At 41.5% G+C, this 15498-nt stretch overlaps 2 protein-coding genes across 3 annotated transcripts in view; one reads left to right on the plus strand and one right to left on the minus strand.

Moving 5' to 3' along the window:
* The window catches only part of unc13a (unc-13 homolog A (C. elegans)), a 63081-nt gene extending 51534 nt beyond the window's left edge, over nt 1-11547 (plus strand). The window contains exons 42-44 of the mRNA XM_046857580.1: nt 3561-3653; nt 3742-3901; nt 7923-11547. Of these exons, the coding sequence (XP_046713536.1) occupies nt 3561-3653; nt 3742-3901; nt 7923-8214 (545 nt within the window). The 3' untranslated portion in view covers nt 8215-11547. The remainder of the gene's footprint in view (nt 1-3560; nt 3654-3741; nt 3902-7922) is intronic.
* Nucleotides 11548-11954: 407 nt separating this feature from the next.
* The window catches only part of si:dkey-110c1.10 (unconventional myosin-Vb), a 28381-nt gene continuing 24837 nt past the window's right edge, over nt 11955-15498 (minus strand). For both annotated transcript variants that reach the window (XM_046856757.1, XM_046856756.1), the window contains exons 29-34: nt 14994-15086; nt 14067-14196; nt 13542-13842; nt 13071-13245; nt 12904-12984; nt 11955-12817 (exon numbers count right to left, since the gene is read on the minus strand). In XM_046856757.1, the coding sequence (XP_046712713.1) occupies nt 12656-12817; nt 12904-12984; nt 13071-13245; nt 13542-13842; nt 14067-14196; nt 14994-15086 (942 nt within the window). In that variant the 3' untranslated portion in view covers nt 11955-12655. The remainder of the gene's footprint in view (nt 12818-12903; nt 12985-13070; nt 13246-13541; nt 13843-14066; nt 14197-14993; nt 15087-15498) is intronic.

A 15498-nucleotide genomic window follows, 5' to 3' on the forward strand; every position in this document is an offset into this window, starting at 1 on the left:
AATACTTGAGAAATTATTTTAGTCTTTTAAATGCGGCTTATCCAATGGAATGTCTGTGATTATGTCCATCCCAAAGATCTGCCCCCTAATTCTGTAATTCCTGATTTACTCAGTTTTATCATCGAAATGACGTTGTTACATAAGTCTATAGAGCAGGGGTCCCAAGCTATGGCCCATATGACCCCCACATTTGCAACAGCCCTCTGAACAAACTCCTCTGAACAATTTAAATATATGTTTTACTCATATCATATCTGTATTTGATTTTAAAAAAAAGGTCGGCTTTCAAACTAAAATGTCCCTTAGTTATTAGTAGAGATCAATGAACTGATAGTTGATCGATGGAACTGTTGGCTATTGACAAAAATCCTGCTTTCCACTGTTATTAGAAGAGCGGCCTCTAGAGGTGAATTACTGACACCACGTGCTGTTTGTTTTAGCACGGGAGACTGCCTGCTGCATGGAGAGCGCTATATTATTTTCATTATTAATAAATTATTATTTATATATTCATATTTATTTTCTTTAGCAGGTTTAATGATTCAGAACTTTTTTCCAACCTAGCTATCGGTATCAGTAAAATCCACTATTGGTTGTATGATGAAAAAAAATTCATTATGATAGTAATAATGGTCTTTTAATAGGTTAAATATCTCTTGAAAAGTGACACTCATTTGTCTGTACAGTGCAGAACAAAATAGAAACTAATCCAGAATTAGGAGGCAAAAATAAATACATTTAAAATCATAATAAAATGTTCACAATAATACTGGTAGTCACTCATGCTAATGTGATTTCTGTTAGAGATCCGCATTAAAGAAAGGAAAAATGATGTGGCCCTCACAGAAAAGATATTTAGGGACCCCTGGTTTAAAGCATGCTCAATCGAACCTGCAGTGTTTCCTCCACATGACAAGGCCTTGATGTCAGCAGTGTTTTTGGGCTGTTAGCATGCAGAACTTCATCTCTGTTCAGTCTGACACTCGTTTGTTTTTTTTGTGCGATTTTTTTACTTAATTTTTTTGAAGATAAACTGCTATGCTGATGCGAGCGGTCTTTCCCATGATGCCCATACAACAGTAGACGGTGTCTCACCAAATATCTTCATGAATCTTAAATTATGTAAATGATCTGCATTTAATTCAGAGGTTTCACCACATGGGTAATGGGAACAAAAAAATCTTGCCACATCTACTTTAAGAGGTCTATTACACCTGTATAATTCATATATCTCTACAACGTGATTGCTATAAAAAAAAACCTGGAGTTTTACAAACTATAGAGCAGACCAGGATTGAGGTCAATTTTTTTCTGTACACAGCTTTGTTCTGATGGTGCCATCCCCCATCCTAGTTTCTATTTGGAAACCCAGATACACCAGCACTTATTTCCTGGTTCCTGCAGTCTGAGTAATTATCGTGAAAGAACACCGCACCCTAAATAACTATTTATAGCTTTGCATAGCGCAGAACAGATCAGCGAGATCCTGCTGAACTGAACTTTGCTGTCTAACTGGGCTGTGGTGAATCCTGTGAAATGTGGGCATCACCATTAACCCCCTGCTAGTTGAGGCTCTATAAGTACACCACATTTAGAGAAACCTAGATGCTGAAAGTACTGTTATGAGCCAGATTTTTTATGAAACATTGAGGATATGAGGTGTGTGTTTGTGTGCGTACAAAAGTGTGTAATAATTTACTTCTGCATGTGTAAGTGTATGGATCCCTATACATCCATGGGCACAAAGAGGTGAGCAGGTTTACTGCCCCCTGCTGGACATATTAACCCGTACGTGTTTGCATGTTGCCTCTACCTACCTTTCCCAACATCAGGAGCATGGAGCAAAAGCTTGGAAAGCTCAAGGACTCTCCTTACTAACACACACACACACACACACACATTCCGACAGAGGGGTAGCACATGCTATACACACAGTGGGACTGTAACATATTGGTATCTTGTCCAGTCTTCCAAATACACTTTATGGACAAAAGTGTTGAGACTACCAAATCGGAGGCAGACAACTGTAAAGGACATTCTGCTTTACATGGTTGGAGGATGTGGATGATCTCCTGCTATAGAGCTCCAACCCTATTGAGCAGGATGAATGTGATCGCTGACTGAACCCCAGGCCTTCTCCTCTCGTACTCACCTATATCAGTATCTGACTTTATTAGCACGTTTGTAGCTGAATGAATTGCCACAAAATCTAGAGGAACATCTTCCCAGAAGAGTGGAACTAATGATAACAGCAAATGGGAACTAATTGTGGAATGAAATGGTCCAATCTTATGGTCTAATGGTGTCCACAAACCTTTGTCCATACTCTGTAGCACAGTGCGACCCCTTTAGCTGAATGTCCGTGAGTGGATGCTAGGACTGATCACTCAGAGATGATTGTTCTGTCCCTGGAAGTCTGGAGATGATGTGGACAGCAACACATTTTCAGCATGTTTCTGCCTGACTGTGAAATTCTATGCAGTGCTCTTTCTCTCTACCACCTTTGGAGAGGTTAATCCACCCTCCACACTCCTTCTCCTCAACTACAGACCCACAAAGCAAGTCAACATCCACTGCATGTGTGGAGATCAGACACAGATCTCACACTCCTGTATGGTTCTTTCAGCCTTCTAATGGTTATTGGATTTGCATGACTGGATATTTGAGAAATTGTTTTATCGAGTGTATTGATTGATAAACAAACAGCAAGCACTTTATATCTGAATTGTATACACTGTTAGATATCTACAAGAGTGAAGAATTCAAATTCTGGAGAAACTAATAGGTTATTTAAGGGGTTAAAGGAATTTATTACACATTGTGTGCTTGCTGTCTGTCCAAAACCTCTGTAATACATATCACACACACGGATTTCAAGATTTCAAGATCCTGTGAATTATCCTTTTTCTATTTATCATAATATTTTGTTTTAGTGTTACAGCTACATTGTGTGAACAAAGTATTGGGACACCTGACTTTTCCAGCCATATGTAGTTCTTACCATAAATTTGGATATATGCAATTATATCGGATGTCCTTGGACGAGCTTCACTTAAACCTGTCCCAGCATGACTGCCCCTGTGCACAAATCTCCATAAAGATCTGCTTTCTAGTAGAAGATCTCCTGCTAAAGAGCTCCAACCCTTTTACACAGGATGAATGTGAACTTTCTCACCTACATTAGTACCTAACATTACAAACACCCTTGTGTTGGAATGAATCTCCACAAAATCAAGAGGAACATCTTCCGAGAAAAGTGGAGATCATTATAAGGAAAAAAAAAGATTAGGGAAGTTAAAAAAATCTTATAGTCTGGTGTCCACAAACTTTTGCCCATATAGTGCATCATTATACTGTTAAACAATCATTGTTTAGACCTATGCATGGATTGACTTAAATATGGAATAAAACCAAGTTCCTTCTCAGTTCTTCTTGTGGTAGAGGCCATTTTTCTTCACACAAAACAGAATCAGAGTCTCTGTTATGCAGAGGATCATGAGCATGAGCTACTGAGTTGAGAACCTGATTTGTGAGCTCTTTTTTCTGCTGTTCATCCTCAGGCTCTGGTGTGGACGATTCTGTAGGAGAGGTGTCCATCCATGTCGAGGTCTTCACTCATCCCAACACAGGCGAACACAAGGTCACAGTGAAAGGTCAGAAGAAACCATTGTTAGGAGATTTCCTGAAGGATTTGTCGCTTCACTATTGAAATGTTACGAAGCAGACATATTTCTCTTGTAGTGGTCGCAGCAAACGACCTGAGGTGGCAGACGTCTGGAATATTCCGCCCCTTTGTAGAGGTCTACATTATCGGCCCTCACCTGAGCGACAAGAAGAGGAAGTATGCCACTAAATCGAAGAACAACAGCTGGGCTCCTAAGTACAACGAAACATTCACATTGTGAGTATAATCTCTTAAATTCATAAATATTTTCCAAACATGGGTTGTTGTGACTGCAGGCTTTCATTCCAACCAAATGGGATGCACATGTGATAGATGGAATTCAAGAGGAACCGATTGAACATAGTTATATAGTCAGTCACTGCTGCTGAGGATAGTTTCACATGAACAGCCTGAAGATCCATTAGGTTACCATGGACAGATAAACTCACTGAAGATCGATTTGGGTTGTAATTGATAAAAACAGTTCTTCTACAATGGTTTAGGGCTACAATCACCATAAACAGTTTTGAATTCAAATCTCTATCAGTAAACAGCTGATAACCTCAACGATCTTCTTCTTCTTTCGGCTGCTCCTGTTAGGGGTCCTGCATATTCTCCCTCACCACATTCATAAACCTCCTCCTTGGTCTTCCTCTTTTCCTCCTTCCTGGTGGCTCCATCCTCAGCATTCTCCTACTGATATACCCCATGTCCCTCCTCTGCACATGTCCAAACCATCTCAATCTCATCTCCCTCACCTTGTCTCCAAAATGTCCTACATGCACTGTCCCTCTAATAAACTCATTTCTAATCCTGTCCATCGTCGTTACTCCCAACGAAAACCTCAACATCTTCAGCTCTGCTACCTCCAGCTCCACCTCCTGTCTTTTACTCAATGCCACTGTCTCTAAACCATACAACATCTCAGGTCTCATCCTCTCAATCGCTGCTCTTACTTCCTCCTTACTAAGCCTATCCACTTCCTGCTTCACATCTCCACATCACCCAACCTTCTCTCTCTCTCATTTTCCTCGTTCATCAACTGCTCAAAATACTCCTCCACCTTCTCAACACACTCTCCTCACTAGTCAACACATTTCCATCTCCATCCTTTATTGCTCTAACTTGCAGTACATCCTTCCCAGCTCGGTCCCTCTGCCTGGCCAATCGCTACAAATCCTTTTCTCCTTCCTTAGTGTCCAACTACTCCTACAGCTCCTCATATGCCTTTTCCTTGGCTTTCGTCACATCCCTCTTTACCTGCTGCCGCATCTCCTTGTACTCCTGCCTACTTTTCTCATCACTCTGTCGATTCCAATTCTGTTTCTCCAACCTCTTTCTCCTTATGCTCTCCTGCACTTCCTCATTCCACCACCACGTCTCTTTGTATTTCTTTCTATTTTCAGATGTCACACCAAGTACTTTTCTAGCTGCCCCCTCATCACTCCTGCAGTAGTTGCCCAATCATCCAGCACCTCTTCACCACCACCGAGCTCCTGTCTGACCTCTTCCTGAACCTCACACTACACTCTTCCTCCTTCAGTTTCCACCATCTTATTCTTCTTTCAGTCCTCACTCTCCTCCTCTTCTACTTCACCTCCAAACCATCCTACAGACCAATATCCGATGCTGTCTAGCTACACTGTCCCCCGCCAACACCTTACAGTCTCCAATCTCCTTCAGGTTGCATCTCCTACATAGAACATAGTCCACCTGTGTGCACCTTCCTCCACTCTTATACGTCACCCTCTGATCCTCCTTCTTCTAAATAAGTGTTCACCACTGCCATTTCCATCCTTTTAGCAAAATCTACCACCATCTGCCCTTCCACATTCCTCTCCTTAAAACCATACCTACCATCACCTCCTCATCACCTCTGTTCCCTTCACCTACATGCCCATTAAAGTCTGCCCCAATCACCAATCTTTCATTCCTAGGTTCACCTTCTACCACTTCATCTAACTCACTCCAGAATCTTTCCTTCTCCTCTATCTCACAACCCACTTGTGAAGCATAAACACTGATGACATTCATCATCACTCCTTCAACTTCAGAAACTCTCTTCACCTTCACTACACTCTTACTGTACTCTTCCTTCAGAATCCCCCTACACCATTTCTCTTTCCATCCACACCATGATAGAACAGTTTAAACACCTCCAATGTTCCTGGTCTTACTCCCTTTCCACTTGGTCTCCTGAACACACAACATATCTACCTTTCTCCTCTCCATCATATCAGCTCCTCTCTCCCTTTACCAGTCATAGTACCAACATTTAAAGCACCCAATCCGAACCTCCACTCTCCTACATGTCTCCTTTCTCTGTAGACGTCTTCCTCCTCTTCTTCTTCACCTCCAAACCATCCTACAGACCACCATCCGATGCTGTCTAGCTACACTGTCCCCTGCCAATATCTTAGTCTCCAATCTCCTTCAGGTTGCATCTCCTACATAGAACATAGTCCACCTGTGTGCACCTTCCTCCACTCTTATACGTCACCCTATGATCCTCCTTCTTCTTAAAATAAGTGTTCACCACTGCCATTTCCATCCTTTTAGCAAAATCTACCACCATCTGCCTTCCACATTCCTCTCCTTAAAACCATACCTACCATCACCTCCTCATCACCTCTGTTCTCTTCACCTACATGCCCATTAAAGTCTGCCCCAATCACCAATCTTTCATTTCTAGGTACACCTTCTACCACTTCATCTAACTAACTCCAGAATCTTTCCTTCTCCTTCATCTCACAACCGACTTGTGGAGCATAAACACTGATGACATTTATCATCACCCCTTCAACTTCAGAAACTCTCTTCACCTTCACTACACTCTTACTGTACTCTTCCTTCAGAATCACCCCTACACCATTTCTCTTTCCATCCACACCATGATAGAACAGTTTAAACCTCCACCTCCAATGTTCCTGGTCTTACTCCCTTTCCACTTGGTCTCCTGAACACACAACATATCTACCTTTCTCCTCTCCATCATATCAGCTTCCTCTCTCCCTTTACCAGTCATAGTACCAACATTTAAAGCACCCAATCCGAACCTCCACTCTCCTACATGTCTCCTTTCTCTGTAGACGTCTTCCTCCTCTTCTTCTCCTCCTTCGGCCAACAGTAGCTCAATTTCCACTGGTACCCTGTTGTTTAACGATACCTGTCCGCTATGAAATTCTGGTTCGTGATCCACATATTTGATTTGGCACGTTTTTATGCTCAACGTCCTTCATAACACAACCCTCCACATTTATCCGGGCTTGAGACCGGCACTAAGAGTGATCTGACATGTGCAACACTAATGGCTGGATTAACTGATAACTTCAACAATGTTCTAGTGTTGAAGATGAGGATGAGGTTACCCATTGAGTCTGGTTCCTCTGAAGGATTTTTTTTTCTCATATCACCTCTGGATTGCTCTATGTATACATTTATAATGTTAACATTTATATTCTAAATCTATTTAATTCTATAACACTGAATGAACGCCTGCCACCACACTCACCCTTTCCTTTCCCTACATAACCTACACAATAATACGAGGTGGTATCAGAAAGTTTCGAGACTGGCTCTGTTTACAAGAAACTACTTTATTTATCTGCTTTTACACACTATCACCTTTAAAATAGCCCCTTTTGGGATTCGTGCTGGATCTCTTCAATAGAGTCAAAACAGCGAGCTGGATCTTTATTTTAGGGAAGAGGGCAGAAGCCCAATCAGGTGAGCAGGGTGGGAAGTTGTTTTCAATGAGAAACTCACGTGTGAGAAGATCTCCGTGACAGGGTGCGCACGTGGTCACAATAGCAGACATGGTAACACAGGTGGTGGAGAATAGCACCAGTTGCACAGCTCCCAATGTACACAGGACAATATCTTTTGGCACAGTGACTTATGAAGGGCAGTTCTCCCTGTGACTGTGCATGCAGCCTTGTGCTGCCATCTCTTGGCGTGTTACAAAACGAACAGAAATGTTTGATGCCACCTCGTACTTCACCATAAAATGCAACAATGCAATTTTCTTGTGTGCTAGTTTAGTTTGTTAGCTAGCAACTACAAGGGGAGTTTAAGTCAAACCGAGACTTTCAATGTTACAGGTATAAAAAAATACACTCAGTACTAAATGGCTATTTTGTCCTATCCCGGTTTGACTTGAATGCCCCTCATAGTTATTTAAGATGCATTGGTGTATTTAGATGTTCAGGATCCATTAGCAATGAAGTAACCTGAGGCCTTTATCTGTAACCGTGACTAGTACGCTGAGTAACGAGGTGGGGCCAGAGTGTTATGAGCTGCAGGTGTGCGTGAAGGACTACTGCTTCGCACGAGAGGACCGCACCGTAGGCATGGCCGTGCTGCAGCTAAAGGACGTGGCGCCCCGCGGGAGCGTGGCCTGCTGGCTCCCGCTTACCAAACGCATCCACATGGACGAGACGGGTCTGACGGTCTTGCGCATCCTCTCCCAGCGCAACAACGACGATGTGGCGAAAGAGTTTGTCAAACTCAAATCCGACCAGCGCTCTGCAGAGGAAGGCAGAGGGAGCTAAAGGTAGAAGGAAATGGGGATTTTCAAGATAACTGGCCCCCTCTCTAATTTTATCTGTTGAGTGTTGCACTAAAACAAACACACACACACACACACACACACACACACACACACACACACACTGCAGATCAGAATACTGGACAAATCCTACGAAACAGTGACTTTGCCATTATCTGCCCTGAGGCTTGAAGCACAGTGCAGGACATATGAAGATACAGGTACACACTCCTGAACCTGTAGAATACTTGATGTTTGTGTGGTGTCCTTGATTTTCAAAAGTACATATTATATGGCACAACCTGAAGGTTGAAAGATATTTATCTAGATATTCATACATAAATATATTTAAAAACTGCAAATATTCTTTCAATAATATATCAGAGCTAAACGTCTGCCGTCATATCGGGAAATGTCTAAATGGATCCTTCTTCTTTTTTTTTTATCAAATGATTACAGAGCAGAGCAGAGATACGCCCGAGTGAAAGCAGGATTGCTCTAATGTAGTGCCACCGATGCCTCTCAGAGCCCTATTTCTTACTGTTTATGAGAACGATGTCTTGAACGAGACTTTGGTGTGTAAAACTGCCTTGTTTATCATTCCTGCACCTCCACACGGGTGTCTGAGCATCAGGGTATTTCTCCTTTCTTCTCAGTGAGATGTTTCTCCATTACGTTTGAAAGGGACACTTTTAACAGGGGCCAATGCTTTTTTTAAAACAAAAAATAATAAATTATGCAAATCTCTTTTCTCGATCAAGCACAAGACGATGGTTGTATATGAAGTGAAACCATGGCTTGCAAAACCGTGCAAGGACCAAATACATCTCACGGAGCAAAGGAACAAATTTCTTTTTGCCGATTCTGTACATCCCACTGGGAACGATAGGAATTTGGAAGCTCACGATGCGCTGTATGGGTTTATTTACGTAATTCTAGAGTCGTATATGTTGATTGAATGTCAGAAATGTTGGTATGTTTGGGTGAAGTATTCCTGTTCAACACACTGCCATGCCTCTCTAACGTCCACTTTTTGGGTTTTATTTCATTTGTGTGTGAGCATGTGTGCCTTGCATGTGTGGTGTATCAAGTGAGTGCATGACCGAGATTTTATAAGGCATTACGGCGACATGGGTCAGGTGCAAAAGGACCTTATACGACGACGTACTGACTCGTTCGCCAATTTGATTTTCTAACGAGGCGTCCCATCGTTTTTAAGAGATACAGCATTTTTATCTCAGAACAATTCTGGCGCTGTTGCCATAGCAACCCAAACCACCCCCAAATTGTCTTGCCAGCCATCTAAGTGTTCAGGAAAAGCACAACGTGAACGTGTACTTCGTGCTGGAGGATTTAATATGTTCCCTGCCACACGAGAACACCCCTTCATTTCCAGCCATTGAGCAGTCAGTGACGGGAACACAGCTTTTCCACCCTGCTGGTGTTCCACAGGGTTTTATAGCACAGCGTAGGGTGGAGATAATGACTGGTTATAGCTTTGGGTGTGTGTGTGTGTGTGTGTGTGTGTGTGTGTGTGTGTGTGTGTGTGTGTGATTTATCTTCTAGCTTTGAAGATCTCACTGATTATTCGTGTTCGCTGGAAATCCAGCGCATTGGCCGACTGGGTTCATCACATGATGTGTTTTTATTAATGCCTGGATTATTAACCTTAAAAAAACCCCGAATTAAATTAAAAACCTGCATAATAATGGATCATATTTACACACAAAAATAAAAATAAGTACTCCATACATGGTGTATACAGTGCATAAACACAGCTACACTACATGGCCAAAGTTTGTGGACACCTGAGTTTCCTTCTGGTTTTGTTTGAACATCTCAATCCATATTTAGTCCCCGTTCGCTCTTCTAATAATCTCTACTCTTCTCGGAAGATCTTTTGGAGCTCGTTTGCGTCATTTCCCGCGGGAGTGCAGATCTCTACCTCCAACGTTGTGCAAAAAAGGGTAACTCAGAGGCTCGTAAACCTCAACTGCTCAGTGGTATGAATGAGATTAAAATAAGTTGCTCTGGATAAGAGCCATAAATGCAAACAGTTTGTAGAACATATAGCTGGAAAAGTCGTGTGTCCCAATACTTTTAAAAATGCTTGCTGATCCCTCCCTAAGATAACCGTGCATTCCCTCAAGTCGTAGATTGAATAGGCCACGTTTTGAATAAAGATGTGTATCCACACTGACGCCACGTTAAAAGGGATGTCATGTGAAGTGATCTGAAGATAAAAAATAAAAAAAGAACTCAACCTCAACCTCACATTTCGTCTCTGGATGAAAACTTCTGCTATTTCGGATATTATCTGAAACCAAAATGATGAATGCTGTCTCATTTCAAATGGTCTAGAAAACCAGTAATGATATTGTCATTGGGTGCTTTTCATACAAATTAGTGTATAATATGTTACAGCCACAATTATACACCCGAACGTTTCTTATCGAGACTGTGTGAAGCTCAGAAACAGACCGCAGGACCGCCGAACGCTGTCCAGACGCTCTGAGAGGCTCGGAAGCTGAGCCTGAGATGTGACTATCGATAAGAACCGAGAAGAGGCATAAACGAGTGAGAGCACAAACAAAGCACAGAGAGATCCTGATTTTATGCTCACACACACACTTACACTCACTCACTCACTCACATACATACAGTGCAATGATGTCTGCCCCCAGCACACCCCCACCCCAATCTTGGACTCCAGATCCTTAGATAGGAAGCAGTGCATGTTGGGATAAGATCTCTCTCGTGCCAGCATGTTTGGTTTTTTTGATGTGATTTTGAAGACCGTGGTAATTTTTGTTATTTATTTAGAATATTTAGTATTATTTTCTATTTTTGGAAGGCTTGTGAATATATAAATATGTGTAGGGATAGAGTACTGAAGCATGAGAGACTTTTTTTATACAACAGATGTTTATAATTTCTGTTTTTCTAACTATTATTGTTCTTATCGGGGATGAAAGTGAAACTAATAGCATTTTTTTTTTTTGCTGTGTTTCTACTTAATGAATGGTCATAAATATATTAAATAAATGGCTATAAAAAATGGTGTCTTTCGTTATTATTAGTAGTAAATTCCAAGATTATAAATTATTAACAATTATTATAAAGGTAATAATTTAATCAGTACATGTTTTACTTGTTCCTTTTGTTTCTATGCAAAAAAAAAAAAAAAAAAAAGGAAAAAAAGTTATGAAGATTTCCTTTGATCAAACAAATCTAGAAAAGTCCAGAATTCAATTTGCATTGAAAAATCCTCCTTTAGAGAACAGCAGCTTTACACACTCAGCATCTGGACAGTTCATTTCTCCAAAACTCTCCAAATTTGTTCTTCACTAGATGGAGATTTCTTTCTTTCTTTCTTGTGATATCTTATGATTTCTTTCTTTTTTCTTTCTTTTGATATATTGTGATCTCTTTCTTTTCTTCTTTCTTTCTTTCTTTCTTTCTTTCATTTGATGTATTGTGATTTCTTTCTTTCATTTCTTTCTTGTGAGATCTTATGATTTCTTTCTTCCTTCCTTCCTTCCTTTTTCATTCTTTCTTTCTTTCTTTCTTTTCTTCTTTCTTTCTTTCTTTCTTTCTTTCTTTTCTTCTTTCTTTCTTTCGATGTATTGTGATTTCTTTCTTTCTTTCTTTCTTTTCTTCTTTCTTTCTTTCTTTCTTTCTTTCTTTCTTGTGAGATCTTGAGATTTCTTTTTACTTTCTTTTGATATATTGTGATCTCTTTCTTTCTTGCTTGCTTTTTTTCTTTCTTTCTTTCTTTCTTTCTTTCTTTCTTTCTTTCTTTCTTTCTTTCTTTCTTTCTTTCGTGATGCAGTTCATCTCAGAGCACTTCAGTAGGATTTAAGTGCGGTGTCTGGGCAGGTCGCTCAATGATAGATATCACTCCAGACGACCGTCTGCTCTCTAAATAACACTTACAGAACTCAGACGTACGTTTCAGACATACTTATCATCTTGCTACAGTGAAGTCGTTTCCAATGAGCCACAGTCCAGACGGAACTTCATGATGTTGAAGTACGGATTGGGAGCCGTGTTAGTTCAGGATTCATTTGCATTCTGTAATCTTCCCTGCTCCAAAACAACCCCAAACCATTAAACTTCCACCTCCATGTGTGTGTGTGTGAGGGAGTCTGATCACATCTTCTCTCCTGTTCATCATCTTACACAAGTTCTTCTGTTAGAGACAAAACAGAACTCGTTCCACTCGTTTACTCACATGACTGTGTGGTTTTCTTGTTGAGTTTTTTTGCATAGAAACAAAAGGAGCATGAATATGTCTCATAAACCATCGAAGCCCCCGAAACTATTCAAATTATACCCAAAATATTTCTCAAATGTAAACACAAATATGGAAGTCATCTTGTTTTTCTTTACGGGTGGTTCATTAAAGTGCACTTGGTGTGCTGCAGGTTCTCACAGATCCTCCCTCAGACTCTGCGCAAGAAGTTGATCTTGAGAGCTTCCGGGATCAGCAGCTGTTCGGAGATGATTGGTGGAGGTGCTGTGAATGGAAAGGTGACGGGGAAAACCCTCCGAACATCCAGCAGAAGTGCTGTTTGGTTTCCATCTGGACGTTCCTTCAGCAGCCCCTGGTAAACCCCGTAGACACGAAGTTAACGCAACAGCATCTTCTCAATTTTTTATAAACGTGCTTTAATATTTTTCGCGTTTGTACCTGAACGATGCGAATGAATTTGAGCGTGACTCTCTCTTCAGCGTCGCTCTGTGGAGTGTACTGAGATAAAATCTTCACAACCTGCAAAACAGGATCATGATGTTAACAAACATCACCTTCACCTTACTCTCAATAAAGCGGCACTATAATGCATCACGGTGCTCCACCTGCTGGCTGGACAGGGCATTGCAGGTATGAACTATGGACTGTCCATCAGCCTCGGTTTTCTTGCTCATTTGGAGGAGCTGTGCTGCCTGGATCAGAGGCTCTAGTGTGGATGCAGCGCCCCCTGCCTGCAACCCGCGACTCCTCAGCCACTCCTCCAGTAAACTCACATTATAGCTGAGGAAGGAAAAAAAAAGTATTATAAAATGACACGATTTTATATCTGTAAAAAAATTATCTAAATAAATTTGTCCCTAATGAGCACGGTGAGGGAGAAAACTTCCAAAGACAATATGATGAAGAAACCTTGAGAGGAACCTTGAGAGAACTTCATCATGTATCAAGAGCTTTAAGTGTTCACTCATATGTTCTAGATTTACAATATTCATGTCTGAGATGTAAGAAGTTCTAAAGTAATATGGAATCAGGTGTTTTCCTTTGCTAAAGATTCAGTACTAGGCGACATTGCTGACCGGATCACCAGGCCACGGTTCCAGCAGCACATGTCTCTGCGGAGGACCAGGCTGTTCAGCGTGCAGGCAGCGAGCAGGTGTGTGAGTTGGCGGAAAGCCTGGTCAAGCAGGGCAGGAGGAAGCTTCTGGCGCACCAGTGCAGCGTGCAGAGCTCCAAGTTCCCTCAGAAGAGTCGCCATGCTGGTCTCATCTGGAGATCCTGCACGCCGAGGATCAGACCCTGCCCGCTTACGAGAGGTGACCAGCTTTACCATGGCTCCAGACAGGCCTGGGATAGTATCACTCTCCAACATGGCTGGAACTGGAGCAATGCAGAAAAAAGCGAATCATGACGGATACAGAAGTCAAATCAGTCAAAGAGTCAAAGGTTTGTAATAATCAGAGGGTTCCACCAAGTAGAGAACTTTTCCCTCTAGCAATAATCGCTGTGCATGTTCATGTCTCGTGTTGGAAACTCTTTCAATGACAACTTCCCCCCAAAATTCTATTGGAAAACCTGTGAGGAGAACATTGCAGGAACCGTACCAATGATGGGTTGCAGGTGGCTCTCAGAGATGGAGAGGAGCTGCTGGTAGGCCTGAATACACACATTCCCAAGCACTCGTTCCTCCTCCTTCAGCTCCACCTGCAGAGGGAGCAATTTTCTCCCTGTCTCCTGTTCAACCACAGACACATTTAACACGTTTTAACAGATCAAAGATCTCCACATCCCTACCACTATAGTGATTATTAATGATTACTAAAGAAGTGTGAATGTTTCATCTGCACTGAATTTATAACTGATGAAACTCAGCTAGAAGGGTTTTTTTTTACAAAAGTATTGGGACACCTGACTCTTCCAGCCGTAAGTGGTTCTTCAAACACAATTTGTATCAGATTTGTATTAGCAGTTTGGATGAAATTGTCCTAGAACTAGAAGACCCAAACCTGTTCCATCATGACAATGCCCCTGTGAACACAGCTAGCTCCATTAAGATCTGCTTTAAAGGGCTTAAAGTGGAAGATCTCCTGCTATAGGTCCCTATACACCCTTGAGCCTAAATGAATCTCCACAAATCTCCAGAAAATCTTGTGGAACATCTTCTCTGAATAGTGGAGCTCATTATAAGAGCAAATGAGCATTAAATGTGGAATGAGACGTTCAAGTGTCTACATCTTTTGTCCGTAGAGTGTGTGTACATGTATTTTTATAGATCGACACTCCACACACATTGTAGCTGTGAATTTGCACTATACTGTATAATCTTATCATTAAATCGGTATTTTTGGCCTGAAAAGATTATTTCCTTCCCATCCCTTAGACGCTTGTTTGTTTTTTGGTCTGCACTAAAGATAGAAATGATGTTGCAGGAGTGTTTGATGAGAAGAGTGTTTCTCAGTCATGCACTGTATCACTAATATTACTGCTGATCACTGAATTAATCAGCACACGGAGGAAAAGAGCAGCTGGACCTGTGTGGTGGACGAATGCTGGGTGAGCAGGTCTTTGAGCAGGTAAGCGTTCTTCAGCCACAGAGCCGTCATGTCCAAATCGCTGCTGTGCTTCTAAAGCGGGAAACAAACAAAATGTGAAGAATTTAAACAGACATTTCAATCAGATGTAAGAAATTTAAATGCTGATACTGTTCATGATCATGATGTTCAAGAAAGAAAGAAAGAAAGAAAGAAAGAAAGAAAGAAAGAAAAGGGGCTTTATACTTGTCACATGTACATTACATCTTTCTTCACATATCCCAGTGATGTTAGGAAGCTGGGGTCAGAGTGCAGGGTCAGCTATGATACAGCACCCCTAAAGCACAGGTGGTTAAGGGCCTTGATCAGGGGCCCCAAATGTGCCAGCTTGGTGATACCGGGGCATGAACCCCAAACCTTCGGATCAGTAATGCAGACCACCGAGCTAATAGATTAAAAATATAAATTTGAGTAGAATACTTGACAGGAACCAGACTTAAAAAGA

This window comes from Silurus meridionalis, chromosome 9, assembly GCF_014805685.1.
Source record: "Silurus meridionalis isolate SWU-2019-XX chromosome 9, ASM1480568v1, whole genome shotgun sequence".
Classification (NCBI taxonomy): domain Eukaryota; kingdom Metazoa; phylum Chordata; class Actinopteri; order Siluriformes; family Siluridae; genus Silurus; species Silurus meridionalis.